The sequence below is a fragment of the Boleophthalmus pectinirostris genome, unplaced genomic scaffold (assembly GCF_026225935.1).
Source record: "Boleophthalmus pectinirostris isolate CB_2022bp ecotype Guang Dong unplaced genomic scaffold, ASM2622593v1 HiC_scaffold_7, whole genome shotgun sequence".
Lineage (NCBI taxonomy): Eukaryota > Metazoa > Chordata > Actinopteri > Gobiiformes > Gobiidae > Boleophthalmus > Boleophthalmus pectinirostris.
Window position 1 is genome coordinate 40,325,526 of NW_026571473.1, and position 19,121 is coordinate 40,344,646.

General features: G+C 43.0%; 1 protein-coding gene across 5 annotated transcripts in view; it reads left to right on the top strand.

Moving 5' to 3' along the window:
• The first annotated feature begins 6,312 nt into the window (after positions 1-6,312).
• cdc14ab (cell division cycle 14Ab) overlaps positions 6,313-19,121 on the top strand; it is a 72,558-nt gene continuing 59,749 nt past the window's right edge. For 3 of the 5 annotated variants that reach the window (XM_055164816.1, XM_055164819.1, XM_020932016.2), the window contains exons 1-3: positions 6,313-6,709; positions 12,747-12,837; positions 17,049-17,124. In XM_055164816.1, the coding sequence (XP_055020791.1) occupies positions 6,613-6,709; positions 12,747-12,837; positions 17,049-17,124 (264 nt within the window). In that variant the 5' untranslated portion in view covers positions 6,313-6,612. Of the gene's footprint in view, positions 6,710-12,746; positions 12,838-12,981; positions 13,108-13,181; positions 13,198-17,048; positions 17,125-19,121 lie in introns of those variants that run through there. The other 2 variants (XM_055164817.1, XM_055164818.1) reach the window with 2 other exon arrangements.

Below are 19,121 nucleotides of genomic sequence, written 5' to 3' on the forward strand. Positions count from 1 at the left end.
TTTTCTACGTTAAGAATAATTATATAATAATATAATTATTATAATAATAATAATGCATCAGTTTAATACAGAACACGTCTGGACACTCAGAGTCTCTTTACAGATCATTCTTCTTCTCTCCACACTCTGTGATGTAAACTATTATTGTAGCCACAGCTGCCCTGGGGCAGACTGATGGAAGTGTGGCTGTCAATCTGCACCATCGGCCCCTCTAACCATCACACACACACACACCACTTTCACATGAGGCAGTATGTGAAGTGTCTTGCCTAAGGACACAGTGACAGTTTTTTTCTCTGGCTCCTCCTGTGGCTCCTGATGTTCCCAGAGTCTCAGTCAAGTCCAGACCCAGACTCTGAGTAAAAGATCTGACCCCAGATCAGATTCTGAGCAAAAGATCTGACCCCAGATCAGACTCTGAGCCAAAGATCTGACCCCAGATCAGACTCTGAGCAAAAGATCTGACCCCAGATCAGACTCTGAGCCAAAGATCTGACCCCAGATCAGACTCTGAGCCAAAGATCTGACCCCAGATCAGACTCTGAGCCAAAGATCTGACCCCAGATCAGACTCTGAGCCAAAGATCTGACCCCAGATCAGACTCTGACAGGAGGTGTGGCCACATTAAAAAGCGTTTCAAAGCGTTTTTCTCTGTCGATTGTTCCTCGTCTCTGTGCAGATGTGATGCTGTTTCAGACGGAGGCAGAATGTTCTAGTTCATTTTGTCTCAGCAACAGAAACTGGACAAAGTTATGAAGCGATGACAGGAAACAGTTCACAGGTTCTCCACCTTCAAACTTCAAACATCAAGCTTAAAATTCACCAACTTTTCCCTGACGAACAAGCAGAATTTCTATGATCATTACTAACGTCATTTTCCTGCGTCTATGAGACGTCCACAGGACGTCCAAAAGTGTCTCCTGGTCCACGGTTCAAATGTTTAACATGTGGATGTTCAAGTGGGTCACAGTGATTCGTCCAAATAATAGAAGAAGAATCTGAACGTCATTTTTAGTCCAGATCTGGTCTTGGACTGACGGACGCCACATAGATCTGATCTGTACGACCATAAACCGTCTGATGTTTGATCTGACCCGCTTGTCACCATGGAGACAGATAATATTAATGTTATACTGCGAAACATTTCAGACAAATCAGGAACGTCTCCATGGAGACGAGCGAGTGCTGGACCTCAGAATATTTCAGAGTGCAGCTTTAAGTCGTTGTGTTGAAACATGAGCCGCTGAAACAAACACCTCCAGGACTCAGCGGACCGAGACCAGAGACCAGAGACCAGACCTGAGACCAGACCCGGGACCGGACACCTGATCCCCCCAGATCCGGTTCAAATCCTCTCACGGTCCTCGCACAGTCCGGGACGAGTCCTGCTCAGAGTCCAACGGTGACGGGATGGAGGAGCAGGACAACCCACGGATCCTGCAGCCTCCTGGGACCAAGACCGGACCAAAACCAGGACTAAACCCAGGACTCAACCAGGGACTCAACCAGGGACCAAATCCAGGACTTAGACCAGGAATCGACCCAGGATCACAAGGATCAGGACCTGCTCCAAACCGAGTCTGGATTTCTCTGATTGCAGGTGAGTTAGACCTGGTTGAGTTCTGGTTTGGTCTCAGTGTTAGACCTGGTTGAGTTCTGGTTTGGTCTCAGTGTTAGACCTGGTTGAGTTCTGGTTTGGTCTCAGTGTTAGACCTGGTTGAGTTCTGGGTTCAGAGTTCTTGTGTGTTTAACACACAAACCAAACAGCAGATTTATGCTGAGTTCTTCTCTCAAACTGAAAACACTCACCTTGTGATGTCATCATGTGGTGATACAGGAGGTGCTCCACTGTGTTTTTAAACTCCACACACCTTCACTAGAATCATCTGGATCATTTCAGTCCTGGAACTGACCAAACTCTACTGAACTAAAGTAAAAGGAGCTGTTCACTGAACTGAACCAGGACTAAACCAGGATTAAACCAGGTCTAAATCAGGTCTAAATCAGGTCTAATCTAGATTTAAATTAGGTCTAATACAGGTCTAAACCAGAACCTTTTTGTACTTTCTCTGGTTTAGTCCTGGTTTAGTTTTGGATTAGTCCTGGATTAGATCTGCTTTAGTCCTCGTTTCATCCTGGTTTAGTCCTGGTTTAGTCCTGGTTTAGTTCTTTGTCCTTGTGTTTCCATCTCAGTTATTTTAAACTCTGGAAACTGAAACTCGAGCGTCAGATTCACCTTTAGCTCCACAAAGACTCTCCTCTGATCGGACCTGACGCGTACTCCACATGACTGACTCTCACAGTGACACGTTTGCATGTTCTCCCTGTGTCGGTTTCTCCGTCAGCCCAAAACATGGACCCAGAGATTTGACCCAGAGACTCTGAGCGACGGGTCAAACGCTCAGGACACAATTTACAACACTCGAAAACCCCAGAGATTAAGATTTAGACAGAAACTAGATTTTTAAAAAAGACATTTATTTTACTCGCACTAAAAACCTGCTGCCAAAAGACTCAGGTTTGACTCTATTAAAAGTTGGGTTTGTTTAGGCGACATTTATTGTTATTTTCCCTCTTTACGTCATTTTTAAAAACAGTACATCGGTCTAAAGGCTTTTTGCATCGCATTCTTACGGAAGCCGAGAGGGGTCGCAACAAACGCAAACGCCGCAACAAATACAAATGCGACAACACAACAAAAAGTCACAACAAACCAAAAAAGCCACAACACACCAAAAAAAGCCACAACACACCAAAAAAAGCCACAACAAACACACACAAAAAAACCCGCAACACATCAAAAAAGCCACAACAAACCAAAAAAGCCACAATGGAAATGACTGCAGGACCCTATTTTAATGCAAACGCCACAACAAACACCACAACACAAACGCAAATGCCGCAACACATTAAAAAGCCACAACACAACAAAAAGCCACAACGGAAATGACCGCGGGACTCTATTTTCTGACGGACGAACTACAATGTGAAACAAATAATGATAAAACAATACATTACTTTACTTATATTTCCAACTTCTCCGTTCCTTTACTTTTCACGTTGTCGTTCTTCTTCTTCACTTGACGCTTAATCGGTCCGTCGGAAAATAGAGTCCGTTGTGGCTTTTTGATGTGTTGCAACATTTGCTTTTGTGTTGTGGCGTTTGTATTTGTTGCGGCGTTTGCATTAAAATAAAGTCCCGCGGTCATTTCCGTTGCAGCTTTTTTTGGTTTGTTGTGACTTTTTGTTGTGTTGTCGCATTTGTATTTGTTGTTGCGTTTGCGTTTGTTGTGACCCCTCTCGGCTTCCGTACATTCTTGCAAGTAAACAAAGTAAAAGCTGCTGCTATTAGTCTTTCGTGTTATCGTAAATGCACCGTGGTAATTAATGATATTTGTAAATGCCGATCATTCACACCTTTATTCACAGCTCATTTACATCAGTGCAGCTCCAGTCACATGTACAGACACTATAAACACTTTACACGAGAACTATGTCCGAAAACAGAGTGTTTATGTGGAGCTGCAGCAGATAAACAACGAGAAAGAACCAAAAGAACACATGACTCTGGTGGTGCATGTAATATCTATGCTGCTCTTGACCTGGACCTGAGTGCAGTATTTCATTTCTGTGTTGTTTTTTTTTATACTGAAATGACAAATAAATTCTGATTCTGATTCTGTTCAGGGACAGTACAGCGTCACACATACAGACAAATGACTCCTGTGATAAATATAGATGAGGTGTCACATATTGTGATATTTATGTGTTTGTAAATTGGATTAAATAAACATAATATAGAGAGTTTAAGCTTCATAATGAGGTATAACCTGCCCACGTCGACTATCGGCCCAGATCAGCAAGATTTAGGCTGATAGCTGATGTCTCCAAGTGCCCATATCGACCGAGAATATCGGTTTGCCGTACTAAATACCGATTCTTATACCACGATGAAAACAAAAATCCTCTTTCTTTAGGCAATCTGCAGTGATTTTCCTCATTAAATGGTCGAATTTTTTTTTCTATTCCCATGTGTCCTTATAACTGCGTGATCACTCAGTGGTCCAGGTCTAAACCAGGTCTAAACCGGGTCTAAACCAGGTCTAAACCAGGACTAAACCAGGACAAAAACAGGTCTAAACCGGGTCTAAACCAGGACTAAACCAGGTCTAAACCAGGACTAAACCAGGACAAAAACAGGTCTAAACCGGGTCTAAACCAGGACTAAACCAGGTCTAAACCAGGTCTAAACCAGGTCTAAACCAGGTCTAAACCGGGTCTAAACCAGGACTAAACCAGGACAAAAACAGGTCTAAACCGGGTCTAAACCAGGACTAAACCAGGACTAAACCAGGTCTAAACCAGGACTAAACCAGGTCCGTGTGTGTGTTTTAGTCTCTGTGTTTTATTCTTGTTCTGATCCAGTTCCAGATTGTTCTAAACACATTCAGGAAACATTCTGCTCTGTTCTGAAAATGGGATTTTTTTAGTATCTGTACCTGCGAAAAATGTTGTGCCTCCAAGAAAGTTACACAATACTGCTTTAACCAAACCAGGTGTGAGAGCCGCAGAGGGGAGGAGTCTGGTGATGTTCTCAGAGCTCAGTGTCCAAACTCAAACAATAAAGACACAGACTGGAGGTCAGAGCCGTGAATAATTCAGTCGAGTTTGAGAGACGAGCCGTTAGAGCGACACAGGATTTAAACTGCGACACAGACACAGGACTCCCCCACACCGATGGAATCCTCTAAACACTCTCAAAACTACAACACGTCTCTGTGATCTGACCCAAACTGCACTGACAGGACCACACCTGCAGGGGGCGCTCAGGTAAAAAATACTATTTCTGCAGGAAAAAAGCACTAGGATTAAACATGACAACTCCTCCTTTCTGCTGTTGTTCCATATGAGTCTTTAATCATTTATTTTGCCCCCTGCTGGTCAATTATTGCACTTCCATCCATCCATTTTCTTCCGCTTATCCGGGGTCGGGTTGTGGGGGCAGCAGTCTAAGCAGGGACTCCCAGACTTCCTTCACCCCAGACACTTCCTCCAGCTCCTCCGGGGGAACCCGAGGTGTTCCCAGTCCAGAGACACAGTCCGTCCAGTGTGTCCTGGGTCTTCCCCGGGGCCTCCTCCCGGTGGGACATGAACACCTCCTGAGGGAGACGTCCAGGAGACATCAGAACAGACGCCCGAGCCTCAACTGGCTCCTCTCCACGTGGAGGAGCAGCGGCTCTACTTCCGAGCTCCTCCCGTGTGACTGAGCTCCTCACCCTGTCTCTAAGGGAGCCCAGACACCCTGTGGAGGAAACTCATTTCGAGCGCTTGTATCTTGTCCTTTCGGTCACAACCCAGAGCTCATGACCAGAGGTGAAAGTAGGAACAAAGACTGACGGTAAATCTAGAGCTTCACCTTTCGACTCAGCTCCTCTTCACTGCGCTTCTGTCAGTGTGCCCCAGGGCAGCTGTGGCTACAATAGTTGCTTACCATCATCAGGGAATAGAGTGAATGAATAATACTGAATAATGCTCTGTAAAGCGTCTTTGGGGACAGAAAATGTCTGTGAAAACATTATATAAATAAAGACTTACTTACTTACTTCACCACAACGGTTCGATACAGCGACCGCATCACTGCCCACGCTGCACCTGTCCACCTGTCCACCTGTCAATCTCACGCTCCTTCCTCCCCTCACTCGAGAACAAGACCCCGAGATACTTGAACTCCACTTGAGGAAATCCACTTGGTGGAATTATTGCACTTGTTCTGGCGTTTTCTACTTAAATCTTCCAGTTTTCTGCCATAATAACAAACATTTTGGAGCGGGGTTTAGTCATTTCAGGTTCAAAGTTCCAAAACGTTTAGTGTTAATTCTTCCTGCAAAAAACAAAAAGAAATGAAATTGTGTTTCTCACTTTCAGGCTTTATTGTTTAAAACTTGAGTAAACGATCATTCAGTCAACAATAAAATATCCTAATTAATGTTCAATAACGTTTATTTTGTGATTTACAAATAATGTCTGTTGACTTGGGTCGCAAAGGTTTGTGACTTTTAAAATATGGTTCCCAGAAAATAGTTGGGAAACACTAAAATACACAACACAACTTTTATCCTAAATTCGTCACAGATCTGAACAGCGGACCGTGGAAGCCGGAGCCTCCACTCCCGCCCCTCTGATTGGCCGCTCCTCCTCGGTCTCGCCTTCTGATTGGCCGCCGCCGCGTCTGTCCCGCCCCCCCGCCGTTGCCATAGTAACGTGTCTTAAGGAGGGATCGGCTCAATCAGAGCTTCAGTCCGCTCAGATTCACCTCCGCGCCCCGAGTCCGCGCCGAGCCGAAACATGCTAAACCCGAGCGACCTGAGCCCCCAAAACCCCAAAACTACCCGGAGGAAAGTACCACAAGTAACGCCCGACCCCCGAGGAACCGCCGGAGCGAGCCATGGGCGGATAAACACGAACTTTTACAACTTTTAAACAGCGTCTGCGGGCTGTTTAAGTTAGCCGCGGTGCTAACTTGGAGCTAACGGCTAACCGCAGCCGCTCCGGAGCCGCTGGAGGAAGAAGCCCGGAAAAAGTGCGCGGAGAGCGGGTGGAGAGGACGGGACCATGAGCGGGGAGGGCATACGGCACGCCCCGATCCTGTCCGCGCTCTTCAAGACCGGCGAGGACTCGGAGCTGATGGGAGCAGCAGAGTTTATCCGAGGTAAAGACGGGAGTGAAGCCGGGGAGGGAGCGCTGCAGCCCGGACACGCGCGGAGGAGCAGCGCGGTGCCAAAACTAAAGTCACGTTTTAGGAAGTGAAAGAAATTCTGGCAGAACTTTGGCTCTGTTCACTCCAAAACTGATCATTTTCAACATTGGTCAAACTTCGTCTAAGTGGAAAAGCCAGATTCTTAGGGATATAAATGGGCGTTCCTGTAAACACTGTTGCGTGGCTGCGCGTCAACAAAGTGCAACTAATTATAAAATGTGTAAAAGTTGAGGAATTTTCTCACGAGGTTTTTCTCAAACTCGAATCACACCATTGATAATTGATTAAACTATGACATAAGTATACAACTGTAGTGAATAGAGCTGGGGATTATTCAGAAGTTGCTGATACGATTCATTCATTACGACATAAACGTCTTTGTTAAACCACTTCTTGTGCAAAGTTCTTATGAAATACAAACTTTTTAATCATCAAACCAGTGAAAATGGCAAATGTGTCACATAAAAAAAGTTTTGTTGCACTAAACAAGCAATAAAACTGTAAAAAAATACCCTTGGCGATATATCGATTCAGCAGCCCACGATATCGATACTGTATAATCGCATTAAATGATATGATATATAGGGCTAAATAACATTAAAAAGTTGCCGATATGTTACATACCTCAATACTTGGACCGTGATACGATACATATCTCGATACTGTGAGCATTCGATTCAGTACGATTCGATACGACATATTTCAAATCAGTTCGATACAGTTCAGTAATAAATAAAGGATAAACTGTGGCTCTGATACTAAAAGTCTTTGTTAAATCACTTCTTGTTCAAACTTCATATGAAACATGTCAATTTTAATCGCAGAAACAGTGAAAATGTTGATTGTGTCGCATAAAAATGTTTTATTCCACTAAACAAGCAACAAAACTGGAGCTGTAACAAAATAATTTTGTAAAATACACCAAAAAATCCTCTTGGTGATGTATCGATACAGCAGCTCATGATATCGATACTCATCACATTAAACGATACGATATACAGTATAGGGCTCCAGTGTTCTGTTAAGTTCTCATGAGTCTGTTCTGATTATTTGTGAACGTCTGAGTCTTTTGTTTAAAAGAGACGACGATAAATTCACTGACAGGATTTAAAATGTTCAAAAACTATAATCCCAAACCATAAAATGAGAGGAAAGAGTTAAACATTTCAGATTTAACCCTAAAAGTCTGATCAATTATTCAATAAAATTATTGGGTGTAATAGTGGACTCTAAATGAACATAGGAGCAGTCATATAGATCACGTACTGAAGAAAATGGGTCGTAGTCTGGGCATGATCAGACACTGTAAGGCAAGGCAAGGCAAGTTTATTTGTATAGCACAATTCGTACACAAAGTAATTCAAAGTGCTTTACAGAATAAGAAATACATTAAAATCATAATAAAAACAAATCAAAACATAAATAATCATGAAGATTAAAATTAAAAAAGAGAGACATAAATTGGAGAGAAGAGTGCGGAATGAAAACCTTTCAGTTATTTGCACAGTTAAACAGAAATGTTTTGAGTCTGGATTTAAACAGCGTCACAGAAGAGTCTGTCTCACATGTTCAGACTGTTCCAGGTTTTAGCTGCATGAACCTGAAACGCTGACTCCCCTTGTTTAGTCGTCGTGACTCTGGGCACCAGCAGGAGGTCGGTCCCTGAGCTCCTCAGAGTGTGAGATGTTCATATGACACTAACATGTCACAGATGGACTTTGGTGCTCGGCCATGGAGAGACTTGTACAAACAGAGCTGCTTTAAAGTCTATTCTCTGAGCCACAGGAGCCAGAGCAGAGACCTGAGCACAGGACTTATGTGCTCGTACTTCCTAGTCCAAGTAAGGACCCGAGCTGCAGCATTCTGGATGTTCTGGATGTTCTGGATGTTCTGGATGTTCTGGATGTTCTGCAGCGTCTCACAGCTCGTTTGGAGAGACCAGTGAGCAGAACATTACAGTATCTAACCTACTGGAGACAAACGCATGGATAAGTTTCTCCAAGTCTGATTTAGACAGTAAACCTTTGATTTTTGCTATGTTTTTTAGATGGTAAAAGGCTGCAGATGTTATTGATTTGATGTGGCTGTTAAAGTTCAAGTCTGAGTCCATTATTACCCCGAGATTTCTTGCCTGATTTGAAGGTTTTAGAGAGAGAGACTGGAGGTGATGCTGACACTGTCCCTTTGTTTCTGTGGACCAAACACTATGACTTCAGTCTTGTCAGAGTTTAGCTGGAGAAAGTTGTTTTGCATCCACACACTGATCTGTTGGATGCAGTGACCAAGTGACTCCACTGGTCCATAGTCTCCTGCTGCCAGAGAGACGTAGATCTGAGTGTCGTCTGCATAATTGTGGTACGACACGTTATTGCTGCTTATTAACTGGCCTAATGGCAGCATGTAGAGATTGAACAACAGGGGGCCCAGGATTGACCCCTGAGGCACCCCACAGGTCAGGGCCATGTGATCTGAGACACAGTTTACAATTTCAACAAAATACTTCCTGTCTTCTAGATAGGACTTGAACCAGTTTAGTACAGTACCAGAGATGCCCACCCAGTCCTCTAGTCTCTGTAAGAGGATCCCATGATCGACAGTGTCAAAAGCAGCACTCAGATCTAACAGGATCAAGACTGAGACTTTGCCTGCATCAGTGTTCAGGCGGATGTCATTTGTCACCTTGATAAGAGCAGTCTCAGTGCTGTGGAGGCTCTAAAACCTGACTGGAAAACATCAAAGGAGTTGTTCATTTGGAGAAAGTTCGTAAGCTGTTGGTAAACAGCTTTTTCAAGGACTTTGCCAAAAAACGGCAGATTTGAGATGGGTCGGAAATTGTTCAGTACTGTGGCATCAAGACTGCTCTTCTTTAGGAGAGGCTTAATGACCGCAGTTTTCAATGCATTTGGGAATGTTCCAGATTGAAGTGACATGTTCACTATGTGAGTGAGTGGTGAAAGTAAACTGTTGAGGACAGACTTTAGAAATCTAGTGGGTAACATGTCCAGGCAGCAAGTAGATGAACTCAGACTGGTAACGATCTCTAAAACAGTTTTGTCAGTTACAGGTGCAAAGTGATTCAGCTCTAAGTGTCTCTGTGGCTGCAGCTTGTTATTTGTGTTGTGGAATTGATGGCATTTTTGATGCCCTGAACTTTGTCATTAAAGAAAACTGCAAACTCATTACATTTAGATGTGGAAATTAGTTCTTGTGGCAGTGGAGCTGGAGGGTTTGTTAATCTGTTCACTGTTGCAAACAGGACACGAGAGTTGTTACTGCAATTACCAATAATGTCCGAAAAATACTTCTCTCTTGTTTTACTCAAAGTGTAGTTGTACATATGCATTGTAGAAAATGTCTCCCACAGTGGTCGCTCAAAAATCTAGTACAGTCATTAGTTCTTTCTCAGATGGATTATGCATCTGTCATTTGGTCAAACACATGTGAAAATAACTTGTACAGGTTACAAGTCGCTCAGAATAAAGCAGCCTGGCTTGTTTTGAGCTGCACGTACAGAAATAATAGAATCATAATGCACGAGGAGTTTCCCTGGTTGACTGTAAAATGCAGACTCAAGTACCATTTATTAACTTTTATTAGAAATAAAAGTTCAGGCTCGGGCATCTGTTCTGGATGTCTCCTGGGCGTCTCCCTCAGGAGGTGTTCATGTCCCACCGGGAGGAGGCCCCGGGGAAGACCCAGGACACACTGGAGGGACTGTGTCTCTGGACTGGCCTGGGAACACCTTTTATTTTAACTAAAATCCCAGAAATAATTTATAATAAATTAGTGTTTTTCTCAAATACCCATGATTTTACATTTTATTTATTACTTTTCCTTTACATTGAGCTTTCATGTCTTGTTATTGTGTGTGTGTGTGTGTGTGTGTCTGTGTGTGTGTGTGTGTGTGTGTGTGTGTGTGTCTGTGTGTGTGTGTGTGTGTGTGTGTGTCTGTGTGTGTGTGTCTGTGTGTGTCTGTGTGTGTGTGTGCCATGTGTGTGTGTGTGTGTGTGTGTGTCTGTGTGTGTGTGTGTGTGTCTGTGTGTGTGTCTGTGTGTGTGTGTCTGTGTGTGTGTGTGTGTCTGTGTGTGTGTCTGTGTGTGTGTGTGTCTGTGTGTGTGTGTGTGTGTCTGTGTGTGTGTGTGTGTGTGTCTGTGTGTGTGTGTGTGTGTCTGTGTGTGTGTGTGTCTGTGTGTGTGTGTGTCTGTGTGTGTGTGAGTGTGTGTCTGTGTGTGTGTGTCTGTGTGTGTGTGTGTGTGTGTGTCTGTGTGTGTGTGTGTGTGTGTGTGTGTGTGTGTGTGTGTGTCTGTGTGTGTGTCTGTGTGTGTGTGTGTGTCTGTGTGTGTGTGTGTCTGTGTGTGTGTGTCTGTGTGTGTCTTGTGTGTGTGTGTGTGTGTCTGTGTGTGTGTGTGTGTGTGTGTGTGTGTCTGTGTGTGTGTGTGTGTGTGTGTGCTGTGTGTGTGTGTGTGTGTGTGTGTGTGTGTGTGTGTGTGTGTGTGATGTCTGTGTGTGAAGTTTATGTGTTATATAACAATTTCTATGTAATGAATTTGAGGAGTGACTGATGTTTCAGTAGCTGATGGAATCTTAATAAACTAAACTAAACTAATCCACACAGTCATGGAAATGTTTTTACATTTTGAAAAAAAGTGGGACTCCTGAATATTGATACATCAGCCCACGATATCGATACTGTATCATCATATTAAATGATACAATATATCGATATTTCAATATTTTTGCACAGCCCGAGTACTGAACAGACTGGGGGATTTGTGTTTAAAGATCTTTTATTACACAAAACTGACTCTCGTGAGCTTCAAGTCGTTTCTAAAAACAGACCTGGAGCTGTGTGATGTCATGAAGTGGTAGTTTTCAAGTGAACAGCTCCTTTTACCTTTAGTTTGCTGGAGATCGGCAGTTCCTGGAATGAAACCACCTGAGGAAATCTAGAGAATGGAGTTTAAAACACAGTGGAGTACTTGGCGTTTCACCGCATGACATCACAAAGTGTCGGAAACGCAAAGAAAACACAACTCCAGGTCTGTTTGTGACAAGGAACAACATTAGAACAGAGCAGAAAATCGCCTAAAAAGGGCCTTTAAAGCAGAACTGTGTGAAGGTCGTGTCTCCTATTTGTCAATCTCCATGAAAACAGGCGGGTCAGATCTGCGGAGAGGCGACCCGGCTCACAGTAACAGCACATGATGTTCACAAACAAAAGCAAATGAATCACAAACTACGGTGTGATGAAAAAACATGAAACAGAAATTTACACGGAGGACGGGAGGAGAGGAGGACGGGAGGAGGAGGACGGGAGGAGGAGAGGAGGAGAGGAGGACGGGAGGAGAGGAGGACGGGAGGAGGGAGGGGGAGGAGAGACGGGAGGAGGAGAGGAGGAGGACGGGGAGAGGAGGACGGGAGGAGGAGGGAGGAGGAGGACGGGAGGAGGAGGAGGACGGGGAGGAGGAGGAGGAGGACGGGAGGGAGGAGGAGGAGGAGGAGGGGGAGGAGGAGGAGGACGGGAGGAGAGAGGAGGAGGGAGGAGGAGGACGGGGAGGAGGACGGGAGGATGGGAGGAGGAGGAGGACGGGAGGAGGAGACGGGAGGAGGAGGGAGGAGGAGGAGGACGGAGGAGGACGGAGGATGGGAGGAGGAGGAGGACGGGAGGAGGAGGAGGACGGGAGGAGGACGGAGGAGGAGGAGGAGGAGGAGGGACGGGAGGAGGAGGGGAGGACGGGAGGAGAGGAGGACGGGAGGAGGACGGAGAGGAGGAGGAGGAGGACGGGGAGGAGGAGGAGGAGGAGGACGAGGAGGAGAGGAGGACGGGAGGAGGAGAGGAGGACGGGGGAGGAGGACGGGAGGAGGAGGAGGATGGGAGGAGGATGGGAGGATGGGAAGAGGATGGGAGGGCATCTGGGTGTATTTGTTGGGCGTTCAGACGTGTGAGTGTGATGTTGTTGATGTTGTGTTTGTTTTTGTCGTTTTTCAGAGCGTTTGTACTTCGCCACGTTGAGGAGTAAACCCAAAAGCACAGCCAACACACACTACTTCTGCACCGACGACGAGTTCGTCTACGAGAAGTGAGTTCAACTACTATACTACTACTACAAATACTACTACAAATACTACACACACTACTTCTGCACCGACGACGAGTTCGTCTACGAGAAGTGAGTTCAACTACTATACTACTACTACAAATACTACTACAAATACTACACACACTACTTCTGCACCGACGACGAGTTCGTCTACGAGAAGTGAGTTCAACTACAATACTACTACTACAAATACTACTACAAATACTACACACACTACTTCTGCACCGACGACGAGTTCGTCTACGAGAAGTGAGTTCAACTACAATACTACTACTACAAATACTACTACAAATACTACACACACTACTTCTGCACCAACGACGAGTTCGTCTACGAGAAGTGAGTTCAACTACTATACTACTACACAAATACTACTAAAATACTACTACTATACTAACTAAATACTACTAATACAACTATACTATACTAAATACTACTACAAATACTACATACTACACTACTATAATACTACTATAAATACTACTACTACAATACTACTACAAATACTACTGCAAATACTACAAATACTACTATAAATACTATAAATACTACTATACCATAAATACTACTACAAATACTACTACTAAAACTACTAAAATACTACTACAAATACTACAATACTACTACAAATACTACAACTACTACTACAAATACTACAACTACTACTACTACTACAATACTACAAAACTACTACTACAAAATACTACAACTACTACTACAAATACTACTACTACTACAAATACTACTACTACTGCAAATACTGCTACTAATAGTACTACAAATACTACTACAAATACTACAACTACTACAAATACTACTAGTACTACTACTACTACTACTACTACTACTACTACTACTACTACTGCTACTACTACTACTACTACTACTACTACTACTACTACTACTACTACTACTACAATTACTACTACTACTACTACTACTACTACAAATACTGCTACTTTTACTACTGCTACTTCTACTACTACTACTACTACAACTACTACTAGTACAAATACTACTGCTATTACAAATACTGTCATATGGGGTTTATATGGACATGTGCAGAGCTGGTATCATTAAAAATGTGTCGATACGATTCAAACCTCGATACAGTGAACTTTTGATTCAATTTATTTCAAATTGATTCACTACAGTTCAATAAAAATCAAGTGTAAATCATGTGTGTGATAGTAAAAGTCTTTGTTAAACTACGTCTTGTGCAGAGTTTACAGGAAACACAAACTTTTTAATCCTCAAAACAGTGAAAATGTCAAATGTGTTGCATAAACGAGTTTCCTTCCTCTGAGTCAGACACGTCTCAGGCCCAGGGGTCAAATTTGACCCACGAGATCAACTCAAATCTGTAACAGAGCTGCACACCGGATACACATCGACTACAGAGACACGATTTATTTAAACTGTTATTATTTTATATTCTGTTTGTTCTGGATTCAGTGTTTAAGCAAAAATATTATTAAACATTTATTTGAATAAGAAAAGATTTAACGTGACATATTTCGAAAAAAGAGAAAACCTAAACAACCTAACCTGACCTAAACAAACAACAAAACTCCAAAACTAATTTCACTTCTGTTGTGTGTTTAGAACATGTGAAGAAATTGACATTAAAGCAAAAAAACTGTAGCTGTAACTAAATAATTTAGTAAAATAAACCAAAAAAATACTCAATATATTGATACAGCAGCCCACAATATCGATACTGTATCATCACATTAAACGATACGATATTTTGATGTTTTTACTTGACTCACTGCACATTTTATTATTATAAGAAATAGTTTGATTGTTAATGGTGATTTAATGTGAATTCAGATTGTTTTGTGTTTTGACTGAACTATAAATCTGCTCTGACTCCTTTAATAAACAAAAAGTCTCATAAAAGTCTTTTTGTTTTTTAATTTTTTTATGTATTTTATTGGTTTTATTTATTTATTGCTATTCTGTGATTTTGCTCTTATTTTATTTTACTGTTTTTATTATTTTAAGACGAGTATGAATATTTTAGTAGTTTATTTGATCATTTTATTGTTGTTTTTATTATGTATTTGTGCAGCACTTTGGAAACTGTTTGTGAAATGTGCGATAGAAATAAAGTGGATTGGACTGGATTTAGGTAACCATAGTAACGGGCCGTTTAGAGCAGCAGCTTCTTCTAAAATAAAAAGTTTGTTGTTCCTTAAACTTTCCCCGAGTTTGCAGCAGAGGTGAGGCCTCACCTGGACACACCTGAGAGTCGAGAACACGACCTGTTCTGTTGACTTTATTGTGATTAAGACTGGGTGTTTCACTTTGTCTTTCTAATGACTGAGATTTATTAAAATTGCAAAATCGTGAATTCAAAGATAATTATGAAACAGTTTTACCTTTGAGCAGGATCATGAGGCAATTACCCTGTCAAAATAATCTTAAACTGAACAGTTTAAATGTGATTATATCGACTCAAACGGTTTTAAAGACAGTTTATGATGAATGAAAATGTAAAGAGTTTCTCTCTGTGTAAAACAGAAACAGTCCTCCCCCCGACATGGATGAAGTGGAGTGTGTGCACTGTGCACTGTGAGAGTTTGTGTCGCTCACACAGACTGGAGCACACAGTTGATGCTGAGTTCTTCTCTAGTCTCACTGAGAATGGGACAGATTGTTTAGTATTTTCTCTGTGCAGTCATTGGTAGATTATACAGTTGAACTCATGGTTTTAAAGCAACTTGGGCGACGTTCAGACTGCAGCCCGAACTGACCCAAATCTGATTTTTTTGGCCCCTATGTGACCTGTATCTAGGGCTGGTATCATTAAGGAGTTGCTGATACGATTTAAACCTCGATACACAGGCCACGATATGATACATGTCTCGATACAGTGCACTTTCGATTCGATATGATATATTTCAAATCAATTTGATACAGTTCAATAAAAAAAAGGCTAAATCGTGGCTGTGATACTAAAAGTCTTCGTTAAATCACGTCCTGTGCAAAGTTCATATGAAACACAAACATTTTAATCATCAAAACAGTGAAAATGTCAAATGTGTCGCATAAATGAGTTTCCTTTCACTCCACAAGCAACAAAACTGTAGCTGGAACAAAATAATTTAGTAAAACACACCTAAAAATACTCGTGGTGATATTTCGATACAGCAGCCCACGATATCGATACTGTATCATCACATTAAACTATACGATATATCGATATTCCGATATTTTTGCACACCTCTACCAGTATCTGATCTTTTAATGACAGTCTGAACGACACAGATCTGATTTTATCAAATGTGACCCAGGACACTTGGACCTGTGCTCCTGAAACCGATACATATCTGATCTTTGGACATGTGACTTCAGTGTGAAAGGTCAAGGTGCATTCATCCACCTACACGTCATCACACGGTGGACTTGACTGTGCCAAAGAGGTCGGCTGTTGTGCGGTAACAAGCACCTGTTGAAAGCCAATACAGCCCAACGCCGAAATAAGCCGCCAAAGACATGTTTCCTCCTGCGAGAGTGACACAAGTCGACGCTCACAAATGTCCACAAACGTTCTTCTCGTCAGACGAAAATTGTTAATGAACTCCATGTGACTGAAGTGAAGCACATCTCCACTCATCACAAAACACCACGACCAAAAACCTCGTCCTTCTCCTTCTCAATCTCCTCCTTAAAACAAGTCAGTTGTTCATGTTGTGGCTCCGGTACGAGAGGAACTTTAAAATCTCCAGGTGCTCGATGCTGCGTCCATGTTTGGACAACTTGTGTAAACACAGAGACGCTCGCTGCGGTTGACGTCGTCGTGTCTCCAGTGTCACATGTGGGACACTTTTGGACCGTTTAATGTTCACACTGGAGTCACATACAAGTCACATTTAACTGGAAATGTGAACGACCTCAAAAAAACATCGGATTTCACAAAAGTCTGACTGTAGCCTATTCTTTATTTTTTTGGTTGCACTGGAAATCATGCGTCCTCACTCTGAACGCGCTCGCATCTCCACAAACTCTTCTTTGTCTGACTTTAATCTTCCACAGTGGGTTTAAACGTGTCTATCTCTATGTTTCAAAGTGTGGTTTTAACTTTATATTTCTGGATTATAGATTCTTAAATATCTTAACCATGATTTCTCTTGATATTTGTTGTTGTTGTGGTGTTGACTCGGTTTTGTTTGGTCCTGTTTCAGTTTCTACGCCGACTTCGGGCCCCTGAACCTGGCCATGCTCTACAGATACTGCTGCAAACTCAACAAGAAGCTCAAGGTACGTCTCACCCTTACTCAGCCGGGGGAGCTCTACGTGTGCCTCTGTGGTGGAATGTTCAGCTGTTTCCATGGTGACACAGTGCAGACGATGGTGAAGTCAGAAAGGTTTTACAAAAAAATACTAAAGTGAAGAGCACGTTTGAGGTTTCGTGTGATATCGTGTGATGTGTGTGTTTGTTTTTTTATTTCATGTTTGTGTTGTTGAGGAATTTGATGAGTCAGCTCTTTCTGGTCAGACTGAATTAAATTAAATTAAATTAAAGGTCAGATTAAAGTGAGACAGAGCTTCAGACAGACAAGTGCCTCAAATTAGCATCACGCCCAAGTAATGTCCATGACCTCAGCTCTAAACTATCACCACAGTCTGAAGTACTGTCTGAAGTACTGTCTGAAGTACTGTCTGAAGTACTGCGCAGTACACACAGTACACACAGTACACAGGTCAGTACACACACAGTACTTCAGTACACAGACAGTACACACAGTCAGTACACACAGTACTTCAGACAGTACACAGTCAGTCAGTACACACAGTACTTCAGACAGTACACAGGTCAGTACACACAGTAGTACACACAGTACTTCAGACAGTACAGGTCAGTACACAACACAGTACACAGTTCAACACAGACACACAGTACACACAGTACTTCAGACAGTACACAGTACAGTACACACACAGTACTTCAGACAGTACAGGCACAGTACACAGTACTTCAGACAGTACACAGGTCAGTACACACACAGTACATTCAGACAGTACACAGGTCAGTACACACAGTACAGTTCAGTACACAGTACACAGGTCAGTAACACACAGTACTTCAGACAGACAGTACACAGGTCAGTACACACAGTACTTCAGGTTCAGACAGTACACAGGTCAGTACACACAGTACTTCAGACAGTACACAGTCACACAGTACGTCAGTACACACAGTACTTCCGACAGTACACGGGTCAGTACACACAGTACACAGTACACACAGTACAGTACTTACACAGTACAGGTCAGTACACACAGTACTTCAGACAGTACACAGGTCAGTACACAGTACAGTACACTTCAGACAGTACACAGGTCAGTACACACAGTACTTCAGACAGTACACAGGTCAGTACACACAGTACTTCAGACAGTACACAGGTCAGTACACACAGTACTTCAGACAGTACACAGGTCAGTACACACAGTACTTCAGACAGTACACAGGTCAGTACACACAGTACTTCAGACAGTACACAGGTCAGTACACACAGTACTTCAGACAGTACACAGGTCAGTACAGTACACACAGTACTTCAGACAGTACACAGCAGGTCACAGTACACACAGTACTTCAGACAGTACACAGGTCAGTACACACAGTACTTCAGACAGTACACAGGTCAGTACACAGTAGTACACACAGTACTTCAGACAGGGTCAGTACACACAGTACTTCAGACAGTACAGTCACACACAGGAGTACACAGTCAGCAGTACACACAGTACTTCAGACAGTACACAGGTCAGTACACGTGTCGTGTTGTTGTGTTTTTTCTGTGACTGAGAAACTGTGGAGCGACTCCTGAAACTGGAAAGTCCACAATCCAACAGAGAGAGAGAAAGAAGGGAAGAGAGAGGGAGGAGAAGGAGGAGAGAGAAAGAGAGGGAAGAGAAGAGAGGAAGGAGAAGAGAAGAGGGGGAGAAGGAGAGAGGAAGTAGGAAAGAGGAGAAAGAGGGGAAGAGAGAGGAGGAGGAGGAGGAAATAGGAGTACAGAGAGCGAGGGAAGAGAAGAGAGGAGAGAAGAGGTAAGAGAAGAGGAAGAAAGGGAGAGAGGTAAGAGAAGAGACGAAGAGAAGAGGAGGGGAGAGGGGAAAAAAGGAGAGAGAGAAGAGGTAGTGGGAGAAAAGAGGGAAGAGAAGAGAAAGAAAAGCAGAGGAGAAAAGGAAAGAGAGAGAGAGAGGGAGGAGGAAGTGTGTGTAGGTGGAGAGGGGTAGAGAGAGAGACG